The 26,675-nt window shown below is 38.6% G+C and overlaps 1 protein-coding gene across 10 annotated transcripts in view; it reads left to right on the top strand.

Moving 5' to 3' along the window:
• The window catches only part of FRY (FRY microtubule binding protein), a 231,138-nt gene that overhangs the window by 60,397 nt on the left and 144,066 nt on the right, over window positions 1-26,675 (top strand). For 2 of the 10 annotated variants that reach the window (XM_062615080.1, XM_062615075.1), the window contains exon 1: window positions 10,525-11,301. The exons of 6 other annotated variants lie outside the window; for them this stretch is intronic. Coding sequence is in view for 2 of the 4 variants with exons in the window: in XM_062615075.1 (XP_062471059.1) it covers window positions 11,232-11,301 (70 nt within the window). In the remaining 2 variants the exon portion in view is untranslated. Of the gene's footprint in view, window positions 1-10,523; window positions 11,302-26,675 lie in introns of those variants that run through there. 2 more of the 10 variants (XM_062615073.1, XM_062615079.1) reach the window with 2 other exon arrangements.

The raw sequence follows: 26,675 nt of genomic DNA, 5'->3' as shown, positions 1-26,675 counted from the left end.
CAGTGTCACTGAGCGCCAGCACCCGACTGAGCATGAGCTCAAGTTCCACACCCAGAACCACAGCCCGGCACCACTTGCAGCTCCACTGCAAGATTTTAAATCAAGTGAATCCCAGTTGTTATTTTTATGATCACCATTCCCTTTTGGATTAGTTTGTTATAAAGTTTAACTGGGTTTTCTCCAGATCTGAGAATCATATTCAAGTACTTTTATTCAAGTATTCTGTTTCCAGGGATTGTATTCAGGTATATGTCCTGTATTTCAGATTTAATTTCATGGCTGAGAAGCCATGAAAAAGAAAGAACCTCTTTTCTGATTTGTGAAAGAGAAAACATGTGAGGGGATGAAATCCACTCATTTTAATAAAAAAAAAACCAACATAGTTTAGATTTTCAAAGCTTTTAATGATACAGTGGACAAACAAGTACTAGAAGTCTGATACTGAACCAGATTAGGCACTTAATAATCTACAAAGCAATTGCTGGGTATTTCAGGAGCTAAATACCTCTGAAAGTCTAGCCTGTGGAGACTCAAAATCATTAATCATTTTTAGTGTAGTTAAAGTAACTATAATAAGTATTGTCTTCACTAGGAAATAATTCAATTTTAAAAGTGACTTTTGTGCTTTTTCCCTTGGGTGCTAAGCCCAAAATAGTATTATTTTTCTTTTTGTTAATAAAAAGCAGATTTTAAGGGGTTTTTGTACATTTATTCACTAAATTGCAGTTTCCATTCAAATGTAGCATGAGAGAAACCTTGAGTAACATTACCCTGTTAAGCAAGATGATCATTTGCCTTTTTCCAATTTAAGCAGGGAACTGTGTTAGACCTTGTAGCTCTCTTTAGATAAATAGGAAGAGACAGACTCTGAACAATACAGAAGGCCCGGTTACAAGGACTGCATGTATATTTAACTTGGCTTCTGTGAGGACCCTGGTGCTTCTATAGAGAGGCAGCAACTTGGAGGGTGCTAGAGCTGTATTAATCACAGTCATATAATAGTCTGGATTGGAAGGGACCTTAAAGAAAACTGGTTCCACCCCCCTCAATAGACAGGGATAACTTCCACTAAACCAGGTTGCTCAAAGCCCTGTCCAACCCATGCTGGGGGATGGGGAAGGATCAGCAAAGAAAACCTCTCTCTCTGAAATTGAGATCTCTCCTGCCACAGGTTATTTCAAAAGGTGAAACAGTGCATCCTTATAGGTAAGTTTTTAATTAAAGTTAAGAAGTTTTGCTTCAGAAAAGATTTTGCACATCAGAACAACTATTCTCATATAAGAACAATGAGTTACTCTATTTAAGTGTTACCTCCTATCTAGCCAGCATCTAACAATGCCATTGTGCTAGTAAGGGTATTACACAGTAAACACCATATGCTGTGCCTCACACATGCTTGCCTAGGAGGTTTGTATAGAAAAGGATTTACATAGAGCACAACACATTTCTCTTTCAACAACCGATTAGGATTGAGATGTTTACTGGCATCAATTCTTCATAATGGAGAAAATAATTTTGATTAGTAACAGGAGAGCACTACGGCAGGAACCATATCCAAAAGGGTCATCTGTACGTAATGAAGAGGAACCTGAGGGAAGAAGAACCACAAGAAACAGAAATTTGACCTGATTTTCCTGACACTACCTCACTGCAGTCATTTATGTAAAGCTGCTGTAAAACAGCCAGTGGTTTGAGTCAGGAAGATTTTTGCTGATAGCTATTTATGTTTACTTTGGGTAAACAGAAATATTTTCAAATGGATGAAGGGCATGGTGATTGACAGCCTAGCTATTAAAGGTATCAAGTGAGCTAAGAAGTGTATGTTCATGTGCATGCCCTGTTTATAAACTGCAGTCAGGGAAAGAAAAATATTTATTTTGGTCTGCCACCTGGCATTGACTTTTTAGGTAATCCTGGGTATTGAGGCGTTATTTCTTCTCACTTTGAAACAAAAAAGAACTTTCAGAAGTTGAAGGTGTTATGCAGCTGAGTCATTAGGTCCCTGGTCTAACTGGAGGTAGCAGTAGTCTGAGCTACTTGAATGTTGGGTATTTCTGTTGGCATTTCTGAGTAAAATGAGGAAAAAAAAAAGCTCTTTTTACTGTAATGAGGCAGGGTTCCAGCTATGCCAAGCACCTCACTCACAGCAAGGGCCTGAGTCCTCCTCTGAAGGTTGTACAGTCTTGTTTGAGATAGCATGTAGCAGTATGTGTCAGGCATGTAGGGAAAGTTGATGCAGTGATGCATACAATTTGATACTTCTTCATCACTTGACAGTGGTAAAAACTGGTGTTAGCTGATCCTGGCAGTGCTCAGTTTCCCCGTTTCAGCCAGGTAACTGTTATGCAAGTGTTGCAAGAGGTAGTATTTTTTGGATTAATTCAGAGTGAACACTGTATGCATAAGTCCCATCTGAGGGAACTGTGAGGGTGTTTCCGTTACATGGGCACGTGTGTGCCATCTCAGACCTGATACCTGGCTGGTCTGATGGCCTCTCTCTGATAGCAGTCAGAGTTCGATACCTGATAGGAAGGTGTAAGAGGCAGCAAATGTAGTACAGTCTGATCCCATGTCCATCTCATCTTGATCTTTAGTAGATGGAAGTTGGTTGAAACCCTTCCAACTTGTTCTCATTTTATGAGAAATAAAAAAATCAGCTTGTCTTCTAAGGTTGACGTTGCTAACAGAGCAAAGGGATACAAGCAGAAGGATACCTTTCTACAGAGTAATGAAAACGTTGAAGTGCGAGTATCCAAATAGGTCACCCAGAAAGGAAGAAGTGTTAATAATTAAAGATAAAACTAGAGACTGGAAAGGAAAGTTAAAAAAAGAACAAGTAAGCAGGTAGCCTATCAGAAGAGCATCTTATTTAAAGCCAGGGAAAGCTTTAAGAGCTGCTATGGCAGAATTAAGAGAATAAAAATATACCTGTAAATGTATTTGAGATTCAGGAAAACATCTGTTTCAAAAATCATCCTGCAGGAAGCGCATACCTTGAGATAAAAACTGTATTAGTATTTGAGAGCAAATTGGAAGTACGGCACTGAAAATTCCTCATCATCATTAGGTAATGAATGAAAACATTATACATGTGCAGCATATTGAGGTGGAAATGAGTATTTTGAATGTGTCCTTCTAGAACAGAGACAAAATCAGGAAAACTAAAGCGTGTGATGTGCTTGGTTTGAATCAGAGATAGTTTCTGGCATCAGCTTGCCGTTCCAAGCGGGTACAGCCATCTCTTTGTCTCCCTCCCTCTGCTTCCCATCTCAGGCACCTCTCCAAGGAGTCAGGAGTTTTTCCTTTCCCAAGGCAGGTTCCCAGCTGGCTGCCTCTTTCATGCCTGGGGAGGGAGAGGAGAGAGGGTTTGTCCCCAGCTCTGTGGCCCTGGGAGATCTGTGCCTGAACTTCAGGGTGTGCCTGTTAATGGCGAGCACAAGAATGAAGAGAAGATGAGGAGTCTTCTGATCTCAGCTACAGTAACATGCAGTAACTGTTTGCCATTCATAGAGACCCTGTGGAAGCGATCAGGTTGCTTTGAGCAACCTGGTCTAGTGGAAGGTGTCCCTGCCCATGGCAGGAACTTGGACTAGGTGATCTTTAAAGGTTCCTTCCAACCCAAACAATTCTGTGGTTCTATGAATATCTAGTGATGGGCATGCTCCAACCCTTCCCCTTCCTTGGCTTCCTCTTCTCTGCTCTCACTGAGCACTTGCTGTGAGGAGGGTAAAAGAGGTACAACTGCATCACAGAGAGGTGGATGGGTAGTGGAAGAGGCCCTGATTTTCACCTAATTCTGGCCCTAAATTTTTGAGTATTTAGGGGTTCAATCGTGCATTGTGTGGTGAAATTTCATAAGCTGAGGAAAAGTAGGACAGCCAGAACCCCTGTGTTCCGTCTGTCCTAGGCTATGTGGTACCAATCTATTGTATAGCTATTGCAACATTCTAATTTTATCCTATTATATTCTATTTAATAGGCTTCTATTAGAATTTTTATATAATTGCACCCAAATTGCCTGATACTATATTTCTATGCTCCTGTCTTCTATTCCGACACGGTTTATAATGAAAACATGTATTCCCTATGCATTATTTACTGTTCTGCCACTTCTGCTTGTTTGCTTTTTATCACTAGGTGGCAGTATCTTAACACTCAGTTACAAACACAAGGCAAACAAAATGGTGCAGCAAAACTAGAGAGACATAAACTAAGAAGGATTTCTGTTGCTTTATTTACAATTTACCACATTAAATTGGGTTTGCTTAATGAAATTTTATTTTGTGAAGTGCTTTTTGTTACTTGGTACTTTCAATTTGGGACCCTAGCAAGATGTTTATTTTACCTTGTTAAATTATGGGACATTACAGGTACATAGAGTTGAGTTGATTTAGATAACAATTTTGATTTTCATTTTAGCAGAGAACATTAGTAAAGCAAGGTGCAAGCTGCTTTGTTAATGTTTGCCTTGAATTGTTTTGTGTTATGCAAGCTGTAATAAGAAAAGCAAACAAACCTTGTAAATATTTTAACATAAGGAAAGAAGTACACAAACTCAACAAACGCCAAGTTGAAGAACATGAACTGCCTACATATAAATACTGTGGGGTTTCTGCTTAAATGTAAAAATAGTACTCCTTCTTTATTGCTGGTTTCCAGGTGGACTTTTCGCTTCACAAATAATAGACATATTGTTTTTTTCAATGTTTCTTTTTTTCCTCCTGAAACCAGAGGGATCAAATCCAATACCTAAGCATAGGTATTTAAGAGAATGCCCTCAACTGCTTCAGAAGGTTGTGGATCTCATGTAGGTCTTCTACCTGCCAGTCTCTGAATTGCTTGCATGCCTTCGGGTATGTATAATTATACTAGACAATTATATTTGGGCACCTGAATACTGTTTGACTACAACCAGTATCCGTCTGAAAGCTAACACAGTCTTTCAAGAGTACATCATAAAGAGGTTTCAGGTAGTTTTATGAAATAAGGGTATGTGAAGTCATGAATGCATTGCAATATATCCCATGATGTGATAAGATAATAGATCCTTTTTATTTTCAAATGTTAGGTGTGTTCGGTACTGGAAGCAATTTATCTGTGAATCATTCATTGTAGGGTTGCTTTATTTGGCCCAAAAGGACTAAATTGTATCACAACAACAGAGAACCTAATAAGCAGCCCTGATTTGTTCCTTGGGGTGAAAAACTCCAGACAGCTAAACATTTATCTAAACTGTACCGCTGTAAATCCATGATGATTCTATGAAAATCAGAGACAGGAATAATTCAGTATACAGCACTATCTAGCTAAAAGGACATAGCATTTGACCCAAATCAAGGAGTAAAAGCTGTATGACTTGGTGAAGCCATAGAGAATCAAAAACAAAGTTACAACTTCCAGCAGTTCAGAAAAGTGACTTTTGGCTTTGGGATCTGTGTCCACATCACTGCCTGGAACTAGGCAGTAGAATAGTGATTGACAGCTAGCAAAGGTAGAAGCAAGGCATTATGAGCAATCTGGGCAAATAAAAAGTTGTGGTTTGTGTAGGGTTTTTTTGCTAGATTTGGGTTGAAGTCCTCGCATCTTGCAGGATGACACCATAGGAGAAACTGGTTTATAAACATGTTTCACTGCCAGCCTAGGAGAGGCTTTGTAGTGTTAGCAGGTATTTGTGTGCTCATAAATATAATCACTGTGCTTTACTGATGGAGTTTGAACATAAGTACTTAGAGGTAAAAAATATAATCACCTGCTATGTAAGTTTAAAAACTCATTCTGATAGCAACAAATACGGAACGCAGTGAGAAGTTTGTGCAACTAGAAGGCAATCAGTGTGTGAGCACTAGGAAGGAAATAGTGTACAAAATTTGAATCTATAGTTTATTCTTGCTTTGTTGCTGTTGTCATCCCTTGGAGGATGTCATCCCTTCAGCTACTCCTTGCATTTAGCCTCAGATTCTGAAGAGTTCAGACTGCAAAAGCCGAATAGGTCCTTTCATACCAAACTAAAATGAGCCCTGAAATACTGTGCAAGGACTGTGCTATAGTCGCATCTCCCTGTGCTTTTTTAAGAGTTCCTGCAAGCATTGCTCAAAATGTAGAGGACTGAACTGCCTGTATGGCTGTTATAAATAGTAGTGACTAAAAATGTAAATAAAATGGGTGCCTATGCTACTAAATGTTACGTATTTGGTTTCTAAATACAGTATCTGATTTACAGAAATAGTTACCCTAAGTATCATGTAGACAGTGAAAAGAAAAATGCTGCTTTGGAAAGTAATTGTGCTCTGTACTGGAACTCTTGAGAACTCTTTGAGTCATGCTGAAGATACTCACCTCCCAGCATCGGCATCTAAGCTGGATGCCTCAAGACAGATATTGTGAATACCTTCAGCTGTATGTATTTTTGTTATTCTTTCACTGAGTGAAAGTTTTGGAAGTCTGTTTTTCATGTTTTGCAATGAAAATAGCTGTTCAGGCAGTGTTCTGCTCATGAGAACATTTCTGACCGTGCTGCTGAGCTCCAAATTTGAGGAATGGAAACTCCACAGACTGTTTGGCCACTGAAGGCTATAAGCCAGGTACCCAAGGCTCCTGGTTATCTGCTACTATGATCTCAGAAAGCAGATGAGAGAACAGAAGGTGCACTGCATGTCACGAATATGGAGTTGGGTTTACATACAAATGTTTATAATTGAAACAATGCTTCTGTAATCATGGTAATCAGCAGGTGCTCCAGCATGGTAGACCTATGAAAAGCCTTATATTACAGATCTGATTTCCATAGTGAAAAACTTGTTAAATTATCATTTATCATAAACTCTTATGTAGTGATATTGTTAAAAGAAACCAACTGTATTTGTAAATATGTAAGACTGAAATATCCATCATCGGGATGCTTACTTACACTGACAGATTTTGTATGCTTATGTCTGTCTTATAGCCTGAAATATGTAATTAAATTCTAAATATCATAAAGTCAACAAGAGTTGAAGTGGAAGCTGTGTAAATTCTTAGTCTTGTCAGCCTCAAGTTCAGAGCACCAGATTAGAATGCTGCTGTTTCTACCATTTCAGTGTGTTATACCTGTTCTAGGAGTGTTCCTAAATGTGAGCAAAACCGTAATATGTCCTATTTGAGCAAATTTAGTTTTTCAAATATTTAAATTAAGCTTAGCGTTTTGAAGTTTTTTACTATTTTGTTATTACTTAATCATAGGAATTAGTGAGATTTTAATTGGTAATGCTATTAATTTTGAAGAAGCTGTTAAAGCAAAAGTTAAATTCAGAGGTATGTATGTTCTGGGTGGTACTTTGTCAAGCAGAACTGATAATGGAGGAGTGTCAACACTGAGGTAAATTTTATTGATGTTATTGAATACTGTGCTGTGAACACCTGTGTTTAAGTAGTGGGGTAGTTTTTCCTCTTGTATCTTAAGAGACTGCTCTGTGGACTGAAAGCAGTTCCTTAGTTTGTACCTCTCCTTAGTACAATTGTGAGATCAGTAAGTGTAATATCAAAGTTGTATTCTGTATGAAGTCTTTCATATGATGCCAAAACCATACAAACTATGAGTGTTGGCATTTTTCTTTAGTATGCTTTGTCTTAAGACATCCGTTAAATTGTTCAATATTTTAGTACAACAGCCAGTGGAAGTGCACAATAGGAAAAAGTGTTCTTCAGAAAGAATGCTAAAAGGTGAAAGCTGTGAGATTGTGCATTGTATACTGATGTTGTGATACAATGTTAAAAAAAGACTACATGAAATGGAATTATTTTTGCTCCAAATCCCTTTGGAGAAAGTCAGTTAAATGGTGCTAGGGGATCTACCACTTCTAGACAGAAGGCTGAATGTAGCTATAGCTGCCTTAATGTTAGGCCATGGGAAGTGCAAACAGGCACTGAGTGATACTTTAACATCCCAAACACAAACTCGACTTATAGTAGTCAAATCCAGACAGCCTTGGACATGACAGCCCATTTATTTCTTCACCATATGATCACAAAGGCAAGAAGAGATTGTGCTGGTTAGACTCAGTAACTGGTAAAGATCAAGAAGGACAAGCGACAAGAACATTACTTGGATCATCTTTGTACGAAGTGATTTGGTGTCATGGTTTAAGCCGATCCAGTGACTCAGAACCATGCAGCCACTCGCTGGAACAGATGTAGGAAGAATAATGCAAATGAAACAAAGATCAGTTGTGAGGTTAAAAAGACATAAAAGATCTTAAAAACCAGATAACTTCCTGTCGTGGTTTAAACCCAGTCAGGTAACTCGTTCGCTCACTTCCCCCCCTTTTCTTGCCCTCCCCCTGCTCTTGGAGGGACGGAGAGGAGAATCGAAAAGAATGCAACTCCCAAGGGTTGAGATAAGAACAGTTTAGTAACTAGAGTACAACACAAATCACTACTGCTACCACCAATAATAATAATGATAAAGGAAATAACAAGGGAAGACAATACAACACCTCACCACCTGCCGACTGATAACTCGCCCCCCCCCAGCCCGACCAAGCTCTGACCGATACCTCCTCCAACCCTGCAGTCCCTCAGCCCTTCCGGCTAACTCCCAGTTACCTCCTGGGCATGACGTGCTGTGGTATGGAATACCTCTTTGGTCAGTTTGGGTCAGGTGTCCTGTCTCTGCTTCCTCCTGGCTTCCCCTCCTCCCTGGCAGAGCATGAGGCTCACAAAGTCCTTGGCCAAACCAAAACATCGCTATCAGTTCTGTTCCCAGGCCGAAAGTCAAAACACTGCACTGCACCAGCTACCAAGAAGGAGAAACATGACTGCTACTGCTGAACCCAGGACATTCATTCATTATAATGGAAGAGTGGGCATATGAAGTTGCTCAGGTAATAAAATTTCTGTTAAATATATCAAAAGAGAGATTTGGCCTTGTAAATATAAACCACATAATTTATGGGGGAAAAATAATCTATGTCAACAGAGACGCTCATTGACGTCAGCCACACTCAAGGCTTTGAAACAAAATTTGGTGGGAGATTGTGTTTAAGGTGTGGATTTAATTGGAAGTTGGATAAAATCCAATACAGATTTAGGAAAGACAACTATTTGCAAATTAATTTATATTTCTAACAAGAGAATTGTGATCAAATTGATATATCAATCATCTTTAGAAAAGCATCTGATGTAGCACCACAGGGAAAATTACTGCTTAAATCCTTGAACATAGGAATGCACTCTCTGCGAGGATGAATAAGGACTTCCAAACCTACCTGGCATTGTCTCTGCTGAAAAAGCAATTAGTGGGATGGTAGGAAATCATCAGTCCTGGGGCTTGCCAAATTTTGTATTAAATTTATCTTTAATTATAAAAAGTTGGAGTGTGCTGGTTGAAATAGGGTGGTACTATGAGGAGGCATTGGCAGGTGGGGGAGGCAAGGATGGCGGGTGGGGGTCTCAGAAAAGAAATTGGGGGCTGGAGTGACAGCAATGGGGTGATATTTAACAGTACAGGGAGAAAGATCTGATCAGACCTCTGATATCAGGTGAGATCAAACCTGAGATACTCTGAACATTTCTTGCAGCACATGTTCATGAAAGAGTGTAAACTGTTTTTGAGTCAAGTTTTAAGAACTGAAAGAAGGTTTATAAAGTGAGTTTCTACAACAGCCTTCTATTAGTGAGGACACAAAACGTTATCTCTAGATGAGGTATGTTTACAGAAGACATTTAGCATATTTTCAGTGAGAACCACAGGAGTTTGGTCTCAATGACCCTTGTGTTCCTCAGTTTCCAATACAAACATCAAATTCTCTGCATACTGAAACTAAAAATAATGTGCAAATTTAATTGCTGACAAAGTTTTTAGAAGAGTCAGCAGCAGACAAGCTATTTTGGCTGAGATACTGTAATTATGAGATGCTGCAGGAAATTTATTCCACTTAAGTGAGAAAAGAAGTACTGTTATTCCCAGGCAATAATATCTGGAAGGATGATGCCAAGAATGTATGAAACATAAAATATTTCGGAAACTGATTCATCTTACTTTTCTTCATTACCATAAATATGCATAGTGATGTACTGTGATATGAAGTAAAACCTTAGGAATATGGAAATCTAAGCTATTAATTATTTTGTAGAAAATCCAGAGATTACAAGCAGTGAATTGCTTCTGCCTGATTTTTGTATGTGGATTCCTTATGTGAATTCAGTTCCTTTTTAGAAAAAAAGAAAAACATTATTCAAGATAAAACCAACATCACACTGAGAATTTTCTGTGACTCCTTTGGAGGTGAATACCAAGCAGTGCTCTCTCTGGTTTATTTGCCGTTATGAATTCAGCTTGCTGTCTCTCATATTTGTCGGCGGGGGGGGGGGGGGGGGGGGGGGAAGTCAAGAAAAAAAATAACAACGCATTTTTCAGTAGCAGTGAAAGAAAAGCAGAAGCAGCCAGGCTGAATGCCGTGATTTCAGTGCTCTGGAAGTGCTTTTCTTGTGCAACTGGCCTGAGGGAGAGCCTTTTTTTTTCCCAGCGTCACTGCAATCAGATCTATGGGTGCAGCTCTGCTTTACCGCAGCATGATGCAGTTGTCTACTGTTCAGCATGCTCTTCTTGGAAACAGGCGGAAGGAGAGCAGCTGACCAGAGCATAAAGAGGATGTTCGTTAGAGGGTGGTTTTTTTCCCAAAGCTAAAGAGTACGTGTGAAATTCCTCCAGCTGCAGAAGAAACGGTTTCAGTGGGGCTTCAAGTTGATACTCGGTTCGCAAGAGGCGGTGCATAAGCTCCGGCTGTCAGCTTCTGGTGGAAAAAAAAGCTTCAGACAGGCAGACTGCATGTTATTAAAAGCACAGCTCAGACACCCTTCGGGAAGATACTCTAACTGTGCTTTATGGAACAAGTGCTGTGGCGCTGCATATGCCTTAACCGACCAGACGAAATTTGCCTGCTTGTGGAATGGAATAAATGAAAATACATACTGAGAGGGTGAGGGAATAAAATACTCTGCAAATAGAATTAAGTACAAGCCCCGGAGGAAGAGCAAAGGACAAAAATCTCATGGTGTTTTTTTTTGTTGTTGTTGAGCTGCTTTTTTTTCCATGAGCTTACCTACCATGAACGGAAGAAGTGGATCTGCGGAGACTTCATTTCCTCCTCTGACCCCTCATTTACATCACTAACTGGTGACAGTCATATCTACATACATAGTACCTGCTACTTCAGCTGCTCAGAATTATAGAAGCCTCTTTGTATGCAGCAGACATGGCTAGCCAGCAGGATTCAGGCTTCTTTGAAATCAGTATCAAATATTTACTGAAATCCTGGAGCAATAGTGAGTAGCAGAAGAGTAATCTTTTCATATTACGCATTGCTTGATAAATAGCTAGGATAACCTAAAGGATAATATCTTATCTTTCTGTATGTTTGTATTATAGAAACCAAATAATTTTTTGCTTTTGTCAACTCTAAAAATCAGAATGTCAGAGATTTAAATAGATTTCATTAACTGCAAAGGCTGTAATGGGATTATACTAGATTTTGCTTGATTGAATCCTGAAGTTAGGCTGTTTCTGGCTCTCTCTAACAGTACATTGCAGGGAGTGCATTCCAAACAGCATTTCCTGCCTACATGTTTATTTGATTTGTCCAGACTCTATCTAAATATTTTTGAAAACGCTGTTTAAATATTTTTGAAAATGCTGTTTAATCACCAGGGTGTGGCATTGCTCAGAAGTTGATTTTTTCATTAATTGTGCACCAAGGACAGAAATATAATGATTGTACTTCAGGTCTGAAAGTCGTTATCTTAATGAGTTGAAAAGCAAAACATCAGTTGCTTATAGCTGCACTTCCCACCCTATGCTTAATTTCAGAATCTTATGCAATATTTCCATCCTTTAAGAATCCGTCTATTTATCTAATCCAGGCTGGGTTTTGCAGAATGTAAACAAATAGCATTTTAGTCTTCCTTGCTCTTTTCAGTATTGCTGTTCCTGATTTCCATTGCTGTTTAAATCAAACAAATCAAACACTCTTCAGATTTTTCACATTATTATGTAATGAAGATTTCTTAGTAAAATTAGTGCTTGCAAATATATTCAGATTAGGTAAGCCATGGGTTAACTCTGGCAGAAATATGCATGTTGATTTAAAATACGTGAACAGTATATTCCTTTCCTATAGAAGCTTGTCTTAAGAGTGCTAAATCTTTAAAATTAACTGGTTTTAAAAGATAGAACACAATGTCTCTGGAAAAATCCAACTTGGTTACGAATGCAGTAAGGTTCTGATTATCCCACTATCTATAACTTAGGAACTTCTGCATAACAGGCTAGTTTTTTTAAATTCCATGGTAGAAAAAATTGCAAAATCTGCTTAATACAAAGCATGTGTCTGAATACCTGCAAAGAAATGAAAATAACACTGTATTAGATGTGTGACATGCAAGACTTACCGTTATTAAATGATATCCATAGAAACTGTATTTTTCCAGGTCATCTGTAACCTCAGTAACACTGTAGTGCTTGGTTGAATCTGTTTTTCTACCACAAGCGTGAAGCCACCAGGGAATACTACTGTTACCTAAACAGTATTGCTTATCTGCCCTCCTTCCAGAATATTTAGTGCATATTCATTCAAATCAGTGATCCCACAAGAACTGGAAGAGAATTTTATAGTTTAGTTACCTTTTTGGACTAATGCTAATCAAATACTGAGAAGTGTGGATTGTGACAACACATATTTATTACAACCTAGCCACAGTTTATGACAGAAGAAAAACAAGTCACTTTATGGTATAGAAATCAAATCAGTTCTGGCGTGATTTTTGTAACAGACTACTGTAACTCTAAGAATAAGCAAAACTAGCACTTTAGAATATAAAAATAACTACATTATGGAATTAAATGTAACATTTTAATCTTTTCTTTTTCCTCTACATTGAAGTATATTGAAAGTACTTCAAAATACCTAAGATATTTCTAGTCTGAAATTAGAAGTCCTTAAGTGAAACTTTGTTTTAGGAAAATGGAAATAGTGTGTGGTAATTGCTATTTCTGACATTATTTTAGCTGATAAACAGACTTTCTACTGTATTTGAATAAACAGTAAGAGGAAATAAAATAAATTGACCAGGTTGACTTCAACTTGTTGCCAAGAATTTTATTTTTTTTTCTTCCAGTCTTGAAGGCTATGTTTATAAATCTGCACTTATCCTTTTTACCTGAAAAACCTCCAGCTTGATAAGACGACTAGGGAGTTCAAAAGACCTAGGGCTTTCTTCAGCTCTGCTATGTGATGGGTGGAGCAGAGGAAAACACTTCCCTTGCTTGAGAAACTGCTGGGAAGCTTGCACATGCATGCACAGGAACATGTTTTTCAGAAAATAGGTGCTGTGTCTGCATGCCCAAGAGCAGAAGTAAGCTATAAATTATACTGGGGCATTTACCTTGTAGAAAGAGTCTAACATAACTGTTTTAAAAGAAAAATAACATTGGGTCCTACAGTATATATTTTGTTTCAATAGTAATAGTGTTGAGGTGCTGTCCTTGTATGTAGCTGTAAATAACATTTATCCTTCCTGTGCTTTATAGTCCTAGCAAATCAAGGCCTTTCTATTGATCTGTGTTTTGGCTTACACAGGGCATTAACCTTTATTAATAGATTGCCAACGGCACCCATTGCCTATATCATACCAGGAAATATACCCAGTTATTCTACTTGCGATGACAATTTTCTCTGATTTTGCTGTCTAAGGTGTTTAAAAAATTGTCATTCTTGACATGCTGTTACAGAGCACTTGAAGAGGTGTTCACCTAGCATGTTGCTTACATTTTTAGGGTAGAACACCAGCTAAAGAGGCAGGCAATTTGTAGGTGCTGGAGTCAGTTCGTCTTAGGTACCTGTTAAGTACTGTAGTCAGGATGATGCAGTCAGTGGAGTGTTCTCAATGAGCATGCATTCCTAGGGGACAAAAAAGCCAAGTCACAGTCTGGCCTTTGCGTCATCCCTCCAAACTGAAAAACCTCAAAATACTCTTTTGTGCAGCTCCCAAAAAAGACTTTTGCTCTGCACATGTCTATAAGATACCGTGCAAGTCGTGCAGTTCTGGAAAATATTCCTGTAATGTTTCGGAGATGGGATCAGAATTGGGATTCACTAGTATTTTTGATCAGTGCTGCATTAGTCAACAACTGCAAATTCTGCGTTAGTCAAGAACTGTATTAATCATTTGCATTCTTTCTTTTTAAAATTACTGCTAAAATGGTCATGGTGAGTAGTACTTACCTGGCTCACTAAGGTCAATTAGATTATAAGAATAAAATAGGGCTCACCAAAAGTAGGACAAGAGTCTTTTCCTCAGATTTGTTATGGAAGTATTGCAAAATACTTTTTGCAAATGAATACTTGTAATTAATTCAAAGAATAGCATATTAATACAAATGTTAAGGATTTTAATCTGCTCTTTCCCTAGACTGTTTTTACTTTTTGAATAAATCAGATATTTAGATTTATTCTGATTTTTTTTAATGCATTTTTAAATTCACAGTTTAAAAATTAATCTGTATAGAAGGTTAAAAACCAAGCTACAAGAAACTTGGAGTATCATCAGTATAAACTGCAGGGAATTCTATAATAAATTCCTTTTTTTCTTTCTTCGCTGTTTCTAGATCAGATCAGCAATTAAGTTTATTGGAGAATAGGATTCTGTAGAAGAATCCAGACAGCTCAGGTAGATGGCTCACTTGTGTTCTCACAAATCAGCTCTTACAAGGGCTGGTAGAAACTGCGTTTCATTGTCTCCCAGTTACTAGAGATAGATTTTTAAGGTGTCTTTTTGTATAATTGAGAGTGCACATTTTAGATAGTGAACATTTTAATTTTATTTGCCACTTCTCATAGAATGGACTTATCTTCAGGGCCTTATCTTAAGGATTGCACTTGTTTATCTACTTTAGAATGGCAAGTTGTGTTTGTTTTTTTTTTTCCCATGGACTTGTATTTAATTCAGACTCAGAATAAGGTTTTTTTGGTATTAGGACTTTGAACTCTTTTGCCCTACCTGTACTTCCCTGTCTTCTTCCAAAGTAGTCACCCTCCACATCAAAATCCTCCTATCGTCCTCCTCTTCAACTTTGTGCTGTCCAAAGGCCATTGCTCAATCCTCCTACTACACACTGGTCTCTTTTCTGTACTCCTGCATGCCCAGTGCCTGTAGCAGTGGCTAACCACTTGGTGTCTACTAGTGGTGGTAACATAGAGACAGCTTAATCCTGGGGGTACACAGGCACCCACATCAGCTATTGCTGATGTTGCTCAAACACAGAAGCATCCCACAATGGTCCCAGAAGGACCTCTGGCTCCTCTGTGGCTTGCTGGTCACATATGGATCTGAGCACAGTGCTAGCATCAAAACAAGTTGTGTTGTCAGAAGAACATCATCAGGCATCAGAGAAACTTCTCAATGGCCCATATGAAGCCTGAGGGATTGCTGACTGCCAAGATGTCAGCCGTATTCTGTTCTGCTCTTGAAGACATGTTTCTACTGTCAGGAACAGAAATCAGTGGAGGACATTTAGTCTTTCATTAAATGAAAGTAATATATTTAGCAATAAAAGTCAGCCTTCTTACAGAGACAATTCATGAAGTCCTGTGTCCATAAGCAATAAAAAGGGAAGGCTGGGGGCAGTTTCTTTGGTAAAAGTCTGCATTATGTCCAAGTTCTGTGGTGCACTGGTTTGATACTCTAATGAGATTGTTTTTTGTGCAGGAAGGTGATAACAGCTGTTTTGCAGGGGGTCACTTATCTGGAGGCAAGCATAGACCTGTTTACATCTGAGCACACTAAGCGCACCATGCTATCGGACTTAGTGATTGTAGCAAGATAGCAATGAAGGAAAGAGGCTCCTCCGTGTTTCTGAGTGCCCACTTAAACATCTAACACATTCCCTGAACAAGAACTTGCTCTTCCCTGCCACCTCTCTCATTCCTACTCTTGCAGGCCCAAAGTGAGATGATTTCAAGAAGTGGATGTGCTACAAACTTACCCTTCAGGGAAGGGATCAGTTCTTTCCTGAGGCAAATGGGTGGCCTGCAGCTGGGGAAGGGATGTGGCATATGTCTGAGGTAAGGGCGAGAGCAGGCTGGCGCTGACAGCGAAACAGCAGCCTGGGCTGGTGTCATGCTTGGACCTGTTCCTCTTGCCTGCTAACACACTTGCAGAAAGCTGGTCACTTCCACAGCCTCTGCCTTTGGGGAGCCCTGGGACAGGTTAGCATCTGCTCAGGTTTTGGCATACAACTCTGCCTCAAACAAAGGATGATGTTAATCCGAGCTGTCTTGCAGTATGAAGGGAATTGATTGCTCTATCCATTGAGCCTGAAATTAGGGTGCTTAGTGTATTCTTCGGCTCTAAGTAGTCTGTGATTGTCAGCAGAAAAGTGACTTGTTTGATAGTAGTGACTGTTATCTCCCAGGACAGTTTTCTTTATATTTGTCTGCAGATCTGATCCTCTGATCCACAAAGCTGTGTAGGAAACTTTGGGCTGCTTGTGTTATGGTGGTACCCAATTTAGAACTTGCACTTTGACATGTTTCCTTGTAGAAGTAAGGGAAAGTGGAAGTTTTATGACCTAAGAACTCTTAAAAAAAGAATTTTTATTTATTTTGATGTTTGATACTCTGTTCAGGACCTTCCAGAATCATTTCTACCATATTAGGAGGAAAAAAAGGATGAAAGGATCAGAAATGCTTTATTGCAAAATTCAGTTTATTTACAGAATGAGTTTGCTTGTCGTTAAGATGTTTGAATTGTCCTAGTAAAAGTGTACAAATAGTTTGAATGTAATCTTTGTGATAAAATTTCAGTCCTAATCTCTAAATTTAAGATAGTCTGTAAATTGGGCATAAACTAGATGTAGATAATCACTGGTAGATATTCCATAAAGTTCCAATAATTTTATATATGGTAAAACCAAAACTCTTCTGTTATACTGTTAGCATCCACTCTGAGTGATGAATTTGTTATATCCTGGATTTTATCAAATTACCAGTAGTTTGGTTATTTTTCCAGTATAGCTAGCTACTGTTCAAAATGACCAGGGAAAGAACTAACAGTTTCCTCTATACATATGATATACTGCTGAATAAGCTGTGTATCTTATTTTTATGTGCATATATATATAAATTGTAAATATATTAAAGGGAATATATGGAAGTATAAAAGAAGTGATAATATACAGGTTACCTTAGGTGTATAAAATGTACAAAAATATCCAAAGCTTAGTAATGGAGGATATAACCAAAATTGCTACCTAACATGCCTTTTGTATTTTATTAATTTTTGATGGACTCATTAATAGTTGAAACCCTCTTCTCTGTATGCACTTGTGGATGGTAGGAAGCTGGCTCCACACCTCCAGAATTATGATTGCATGTCTCTGACCAGCTTTATTTTCTGTATTCATTCCTGAGCTTCTAAGCACTTACCAATGTAAGTGCTCCAACACTTGCCATGTTAGCCCTAGAGACTGAATTCCTGTGGGTGTTGAACCCTGACGTACTGAGTGCTGCCTTTGCCTCAGTCTTCACCATCAAGGTACCTCTGGCCTATCTGACAGGTGCTGGAGTGCCCCTTGATATGGCAGGGGTAAGGTAGAACTTGTGCAAGTCCATAGTGCGGGAGCACAGCCTCTCTTCCTTGCAGGAACTGTTGAGAAGCCTGACAATTCCATACATATTTATGATCTTTTATGTATTGCAAATTACAGTCACATTCAAAACTGAGGGATGGTGAAGTTTTTCTATTCCTAGCAGACAGCAGAGCTTGCAAAAGCAAGTGGATAAGTGAAACACATCTGAGAAACACTGGTTTCCTAGTTTGCTCTCAGCCAAGCAGCAGTGGTTTCACTGACTTGTCAAATGCTGCTTGCTTTCTCCTCTGCGTGAAACACAGGGATCACCAATATTGACGTTTGTGCATGATATCAAGGTCACAGATGCAACGGGTATTAGAGCTGCCAGAGAGAGTCAGCTCTGTCATGTCCCAGAAAGCAGATTTGGGGGAGCTTTTTAGGGCACTGGTTTGAAGAGAAGTCTGAGTGTTGTTTTGTAAATACTGTGGGATCTCTGTAGTGACAGGTATCACATGTCTCCAAGGGAATGTGTTGCTTGATTAGGTGGCTGTAGCCTTAGAGAAGTTTCACACACACAAAAAATGGGACCCTTTGAGAGACATGCTATACAATCTTTACCCTGAATACTTTCTATGCTTTCAGAAATCTGCTGTCATCAAATGTAGTGCTAATCCCTACTAGTAGAGAGGCTGTTGTGGTTTTCACTAGTCAGTGAGGAGGCCAGAAATCGTGACTTGTGTACGGCCAGAATGTAAAGATGTTAGAAGGTTTGGCGTTAGAAAAAGACCAATCAAAAGAATGTAACAGATCTTGACTGTTATAGTTCTTGATTTTAATTATAAAATGATGGGTTTATAATGGTTATAAAAGATGGTTTTAGGTTTATTTTTAAAGGCTTGACTTTGAAAGACTCATTTACATTCCTTTGAATCCTTAAGTAATCAGTAGTACCTGGCCCAGCACAGAAGTCTGCCAAAGGTATTGTTTTGCAGGAATTCTCCTGTAATTAGGTGATCTTTATACTAACATTTTTTCCTAATTTCTAGCTTTCTAGCTCCTCTGTGTGTAACTTTGAAGAGACTGAACTTGTATGTGGAGTAAATTAAACCTCGAAGGGTGTCTATTTATCTATTTGTTTTGATACAGATTCCCTTGAATAACTTGTTGAATAGAATAAACACAAATTTATTTTTTTACTGCATTTCTGATTGTCATTTATGAATGTCCTTAAACATCTGGATCAATTTGGCTTTTTAGTCAGAAGGACACCTGGACAGAATTCTAGCCAAAGTTCTTGCTTGAGAAGTGTGCAGAGTAGGTTTCTGCATATATTCACGGTAATATATTGTTGCATGTTATCAGAATGAGATTTATTCTGTGCATATTACAGAGTTGTCAGATGTTGAAAGTAGTCTAAGCTACCTGACATCAGGTTTTGCAATTAATTTCCATGTAACTGGAATTACATTTAGTCTGCTTTCCAATGGAAGCAAGGCTTATACAGTCTGTGTGCCTTTTTTGAACATAGTGACCAAATTAAGAACAATTCAGAGAAGTGCAGAATTCTTAAAGATACCTAAGTTTCTACAGAATTTGCAAAATTGCACCCTTAGGTAGTGAAGAGGAAAGTCCATCCGTTGAAAAAATTGCAGCTTCCTGTCTTCTTAGACCTAAGGAAACCCTTGCTGTGACAGCCTTTGTAAATACCCCATCTGTGAAACAAGCTTCAGTCACACCTTTGAGAGTGTTGCACATAAAACTCATAGTGTTGTTTATTTTGAAATATATTCACGAGATGCAAATTCAGATGCAAGAAAACTGCTGCAAATACCTTGCTTGCAATGGCCTACATTATAATAATATTCTTACAGGTCTTTCCCTCTGAGAGGTTTACAGACTCAAATTCTTTTAGCATTATTTACATTAATATGAAAGATGGAAGTATTACTTCTGTATTGCTATTCCTAGGCAACTTGAAACAGAAATTAACTGAGAAGCACAAGATTACACATGAAACCTGTGTTAGAGCTGGAAATGAAGCCCTATCTTCTATTTCTTTATTGGAAGAACCTTTCTTCCTTCACATTCTTGGTAGCCAGATGACACATTGTGAATCATGACTCAGCCAGTTATTATTTATAATGAGACTTTTAACTGGTGGTAAGTAGTAATTTTAAAATGGAAATATCCTTGGATTATTTTAAATCCCATGTTGCCAGTGATGCCTTAAATGAGGAGAAAATTACTTAGCTATAATTCTTTTTCTTTGAAGGCAGATGTTAGAAACAAATAATCTCACCACACCCTTTACCTGTGGGCCATCTGAACCAAAACTAGGTGGTTAGTTTGATTTTTGTTCTATTACTCACAGACAGGAGAATGTGGCAGAGCAACGTATGTATTCTTTAATGGGATGAGTGCTTGATCAAAAGCAATAACTCTCTGGGAACAAAATTTGGAAAGGATTGCTGTTGAAATACAAAAGTCATTGGGGAATGTAGTAAATTAAGCAAAGTCTGAGCTTGTCCATAGTGAATCTGTAACATTTGTGTCATAAAATTGAAGATGGAAAAATTTTTGAGGGGAAAGTGAAATTAAAAATTTTGATTGCTTTTACTGATTTGTCTGTCATGTATTCAAGCATTAAGGGACAGGACAGGTAAAAGTGCACGTTACAGGGAGCTGCAGACTTCTGTGGCAAGCAAAATAACTGGAATCATTGGAATTACTATTTTAATGAACTTTTAAAACTGTTGATATGTACAGGTTTGAATTTTATAAAAAGATAGATAGAAAAAAGGAGCATGATTGTTGATATGTATGTATTGCTGTGCCTACTCTTTTATGTGAATCCTCTCTTTTCTGTTGCTAGTAATTTTTCCTGAAATGGGGCCAAAGGCATCTTGAAAGGGGTGGATGAAGGGGTAGGGATGGGAGGAGGGATGGGGACAGGGCTGAAATGGCTGGAAGGATAAGCTGAGCAATTGTTGGTGGGCAAGGGGAACAGTGCATGGGAGTCTGGGACTGGAATGAGGAGTCTGAAGTGGGGAGAACACTGCCATGAGGAGACACCAGATTGCAGATACGGAGTAAGAGGAAAGCAGATGGGGAGATGGGGGAGGTGAGAGACAGAGAAATCCCCTCCCAGGCATGGAATGCAGTTCAGGAATCTTGATTTCCATCCTATATCCTTGCTTTATACCAAACATCTCCACCAAAGGGTATATGCCTTCCTTTGCCTTAGTGCCTGGGTTAGGTGACAGAAAATGTTAAATGTTACCAGGTGAGGGGAGCAGCAAGTGACTTGTATGTGCTGTTAGGATAACTGGGTCAATGGCTCATTCGGCATCAGATGAATCATACGTCCACTATATTACCTTGCTTCTGAATGCCTGAGTCCAGTGGGGTAATGCAGCACACAGTGGAAAGCACACAGATATACAAAGACATACTCTTACCAGATTATTATTATTTTTATTATTTCTTGCGATGCAGTAGCAGATAACTTCCTCATGCATTTCTCCTCCACAGTATCACAGTATCACAGTATGCTAGAGGTTGGAAGGGACCTCAAAAGATCATCTAGTCCAATCCCCCTGCCGGAGCAGGAACACCTAGATAATGTTACACAGGAATGTGTCCAGGCGGGTTTTGAATGTCTCCAGGGAAGGAGACTCCACAACCTCCCTGGGCAGCCTGTTCCAGTGTTCCGTCACCCTCACTGAGAAGAAGTTTCTTCTCAAGTTTAAGTGGAACCTCTTGTGTTTCAGTTTGTACCCATTACCCCTTGTCCTATCATTGTTTGCCACTGAGTAGAGCCTGGTTCCAACCTCATGACACTCCCCCTTTATATATTTATATACACTTATACGGTCACCCCTCAGTCTCCTCTTCTCCAAACTATAAAGACCCAGCTCCCTCAGTCTTTCCTCATAAGGGAGATGCTCCACTCCCTTAATCATCTTTGTTGCCCTGCGCTGGACTCTCTCCAGCAGCTCCCTGTCCTTCTTGAACTGAGGGGCCCGGAACTGGACACAATAGGTAGTATATTAGCCAATAATAAAAGCAAGTCTGTCCCAGGATCTCCCAAGGGAGTATGTCAAACAGATCTTGGGGCTTTTGGCAGAGTTCTCAGCTGTATGAAGAAACAGACCATGTATTTGGGTATTAGTGAATATTTGAGAGCAATGTGTGAGGCACTGTAAAGAAAATATACTTTCCAAAGGTTTGTTGTCACATTAGACTGAGCTAAACAGTTGGGCATGCAGGGATGGATTCTAGGCTTTATTTTATTTTATGTCCTCATTAGGGATTTGGAAGGAGGTAAATAGCAAGTTGATGACATTAGTGATCATCCTTACATTAGCGTATATAAATATCAGCAAAGGAGGGAAAAAAATAAAAATAAGGGGTTGTTTAGAGTAGAAATCTGAAAATGTACCTGCCATGGGAATCTGTAAATGTCTTTCAAGATAGAATTAATTTTTGAAACGTGAAAAATAAGTCAGGCTACATTTTTAAACGCTAGTGTAAGGGCCAGCTCTTCACCAGAAGGAGAGGCGTAGGGTTGACTGTCTTCTGGACCTGCAGTGAGAGAAGGTCCATGCACATGCATAGCTGCACCTTGGCTAATTCCCAGCATTATTTTGCCCAAAGTGGAAATCCCAGAGAGCTCTGAGAACAGTAGTTACAATAAGGGGTTTTTATTTATTTGAGGACAAGCAGTAGTTCATCAAGGAGTAACATGGAAGCATCACCCTACTGGCAAGTTCGAGATCTGTTTAAATTTATCATGTGCTTATGATATTAATAGATACTTAGAATGGCCGTCTGCCTAATATTAATACCATTCTTTCTAGTTCACCATAAAGTCTATTATTACTTTATGCAGTCATTTTCCTGTTACAAAAAGAAATCTATTCCCGCAAAGTAATGAGATAGTTTCTGCAAAGTTGCTGCCACGGATTTTAATCAAGCACTTTTCTCAATTAAGAACAAAAGGCTGTATAATATTAGTCAGATCTTCTTGCACAGCTAGCACATATCCCAGATACTTACATACCAAATTTCAACCTTATTGGTAAATTCTCGTAAGCCTGCCTGGCTAGGACGTCATACATTTTAAGGATTACATTTATATTATGATAGTATCCTCAGGGCATGACTTCTTGTTATAAAGTTTTAGGTTTTTTTATCATTTAAATTCAGAATTGACATTTCAAGTTGATTCAGTTCACAATTATTATGTTGGGCATGTTTCCCCACTTTACAGAATTAGAGTTTGAAACGTTTGGCTGGAAGGTTAGAATCTATACATTATGCTGAATATTATCTTCAATCATTAAACTTCTGATGACACAAATGATCATTGTTGCCACAAACGTTAATCTTTTTCAGTCTCTTTTTTTCTGTTTTGAATCATACACATCACAAGCTTTGCAGATTCAAATTATAGCTATGGTTTTCCATAAACTATACAAGAACTGGCATGGTGTCATGAAATTCTGATAAATATCTGCGTTGATAATTTAAGTAAGGTATACTGAGCAGTATTTTCAGAAGGGTGAGCATTGTCTTGAGGCCTTTTCACTGAAGACATGGGAGGATTTAACTGTTTACATCAGTGGAATTGGAGTTAGATTGATTTCATGGTTTTTTTGAAAAACTCACAAACTATATTTTAAAATTACTCTATTAAGATATTCCACATGAAGTTTTAGACTATACTTTTTTCAAGAAAGAAAATGATCTTTTTACAGACTCATCAAAATGCAATGTATTACAATGTAATACAATTTTGTATACAAAATACAATGCAAATTTAAAAAAAAACCAGCACATAATACAGTTTCCATCAGTCCTTACACCTGATGCTTGTAACTTCATCTATTGTAACTCACTGCTATGGCCTCATCTTTTCTGAAATAATACAGTATTACCGTATAGCTTTCAGCATTTCAGGATTCTTATCCACCTTTGTCTTTAAGGATATATTTTAAACTAATTAATGAATTACATTGCATTTATGGTAAAGTTAGCTGCCACAGAATACCTCATTTGGTTGGTTCTGTCTGTGCTTTCCTGTCGGTCAGAGCAAAGTAACTCAGATGAGTTTGTGTCTACTGAGTAGCTAAGATGGCCAAGGGCATACGGGTTTTTGTACCTAAGTCAAACATTATGAGCCAGTGTGTGCATCTCACAGGCATGCCTGAGATCTACCTAAACACATGAGCCAGGTAATCATGTTTCTTTCAAGAGTGACATTTCTCATCAGTCCTTCCACTTCCTCAGCTATGTTTCATTCTCTGTCATATGTCACATCTGATGCTCAAGTTCTCATCTGCCCAGCAGGTAAAATCTACTGAAGTGGGCCTGTGCACAAAGCGCTGAGTCCTCGAGTTTTCACCGTGCTTCCACCTAAAGAGAGGGTAGGGGGCAGTTAGCCTGGGTCTAGCTGCAGGAGAGCATCCATCCCTGTGGTTTTGGTTAAGTGCCTAGTATATGTGAAGGTTATATTTAACATACCCAGGGTCTTTAAAATAATCTGATTAACTGTAATCCTTTCACATTTTCATTTGTCTTATTTAAAGATGCTAAGAAAATGATATGCAACAAATATTACTGTTCAAAATGCAGCATTTGCTGTTGGTTAGAATGATGTAGAAGAAAATAAATTGGTGGAAGTGGGCATTTATTTTATTGGTCATTATCCTGGCATCTTTTTATCTCATGTGAAAGACTGATTAGTGGTTTGGTCTGGACTTGGTACATAAACAGCGTAACTTGCAATTTATAGCATTTTAGAGTTCCTGTATGGTTTTTTGTGCAGCTGTTTCTTAGCGGTATTATTATCACAAGTATACACTTTGCCAAACCAGCAGCGTCTTTACTAATTGATTAACTAAGTGGCAACTGCTGATCTAGAGCCATGCTTGTATTTAAGTCACTGTGCTTTCAGTTAGAGATTATTTCTTCACATTTGTCAAACCTTGAACAAGCAGGACATGCGTAATCCTTACCTCCTTACCATTCTGGCCAGTAGCCAGAAAAACGAGTTACTCTCCAAGAAGGTGGGAGATGAGAGGTCAAAATCCTGAGGTTTAAGTAAGCATTCCAGGTGAGTTCGTTAGCCCTCAAGTTGTTACATAAAAAACAGTTACAGCCAAACTGAAAAGGACGGGAGCCGCTTCTTTGCTCTGTTTTGTACATCTGAAGTGGCCCAACAATGTGAAGTCCATGTGGGGATGTATCTAAGGTGGTGCTGGGCTCAGCTGGCTGTTGTGGATAGTGTTCTCAGCTGCTGCGTGACTCACCTGATCATTTGTGTCGGTTTTCTGGTTTCTGTTCCACAGGCCAGGTTTCAGCACCCAACTTCTCAACTGACTTCAGCCCTGAGTGAAAGTGTCTTGGAAATGCCAAGTCCCCGCAATGGCAATGGTCAGTTGAGAACTTACTGCAAATTTCAGTGCCTCTTTCTGTGTATATATGGAAAGAAATGTCAATCCTGGTGTTTAAATTCCTAATTTATTAACAGCCTTATGTACCATTTAAATTACTTGAAGCTTGTGCTCCATATCGTTTTGTACATGCTTCCCTACTGACAAAGCCATTCATTATCATTGAGTTGCCATGGAGTACTGATCACATGGACCTGGGAATAATAACCCATTATGCTAATATAGCTTGTCATTGTGTTTGATGTGCAGTGATGTCCCATAACAACAGCTGATGCTTGTAACTAATACAATTTCTGGTAAGATCACAGTTTATGGAACAGTGAGGCCAAACACTGCCTACTGTCTTTTCTTTGAATTACATTTTTGATTCTATATATATTTACAAAATAATTTATAAATTTTTTAGGTCAGTATAGTTCTAATTTCTTTCTCCAATGAGAATCAGGGAGTTTTAATAGAACAATTCTGGCCTATCTGCATACTGCTAGAAACATGTTTTTCTTCCGAGCTCCCCTGCTCCCTTGGAGCCTCAACGCTGTGTTATAAAGTTGTCTTTGGGACAGAGGCAGGATAATTTACTGAGTTTGGTGAACTTCTTATATGCCGCAAGAGAAGAAGGAAGACAATTATGTCTAATAGTTGGAATACATAATTCTGTAATGCATAGAGCATTACCACAGCCTTTCTTATACACCCAAGTGTGAAACTGAATTTTATTTCAGACTGTGATGTTGTAGAAGGAGCAGGCCTTGAATTTTTATATTGATTCAGCTTTGTTCTGTAGCAGATCAGGCATTTGTTGGAGATCTGTAACATGCACTAAGGTCTGGTTTTAGGCTTTCCAGATTCTCAGGACAGTTCACATTCATATGCATGTGAACATACTTCCAGTAATAGCATTTCAGCCATGGTTCTTACATGCTTCTCAGACAGTGGAACATGGCTTCCCAGGGGCATATCATTGCACTTCCAGAGAGCTTCACTTTTCTATGCAAGCATTCTCTTAAGGCAAAACACTGGTTTGTATGATTATCACTTCTACTTTATAAGGCATACTTATAAATTATTCTGGCAATGTGTTTTTTTCTTTAAAATATTCATTGAAAATCATATCATCCCAATAAGTTGCCTCCACTTCCATGACATCCTGAGGTGTGTTCTACAAAACAACCCTTAAAATCAGCTTCTGTTTTAGCAAAGCATAATTGACAAGCAAACCATCATGGCAGGGAATTATTACATAAATCACAAAGATACTCTGGTCACACAAGTTATGTTTGTATCTGGATGTACAAGAGAAATAAAGTACTGATAGGCATTCAGACTTCTGCTTCTTGATACTGTCAAGATTAGAGATAGAAGAATACTTCTTAGAATGTCTGTGTTGCACTTTACCAATGAAAGATTTTTCTCAGCAATGTTTTCTACTAATGTATTCAGCAAGTCATAAATTACACAACCAGAAAAAAACATTGTGTCATCCAGTCTGTTCTCCTCATAGGGCAGGCTTTATGCCTTCTCTGAATTAATTTCTGTTTGAACCAAAGCATGTCTTAAAAAATCTCAATTTAAACTTACCACTAATGGAAGAATCAGCACCAGCCTTAGCAGCATTC

This window comes from Pezoporus occidentalis, unplaced genomic scaffold (genome assembly GCF_034315485.1).
Source record: "Pezoporus occidentalis ecotype Australia unplaced genomic scaffold, CSIRO_AGI_Poc_V1 ctg18, whole genome shotgun sequence".
In the NCBI taxonomy this organism is placed as follows: domain Eukaryota; kingdom Metazoa; phylum Chordata; class Aves; order Psittaciformes; family Psittacidae; genus Pezoporus; species Pezoporus occidentalis.
This window is presented reverse-complemented; position numbering and strand designations above follow the sequence as displayed.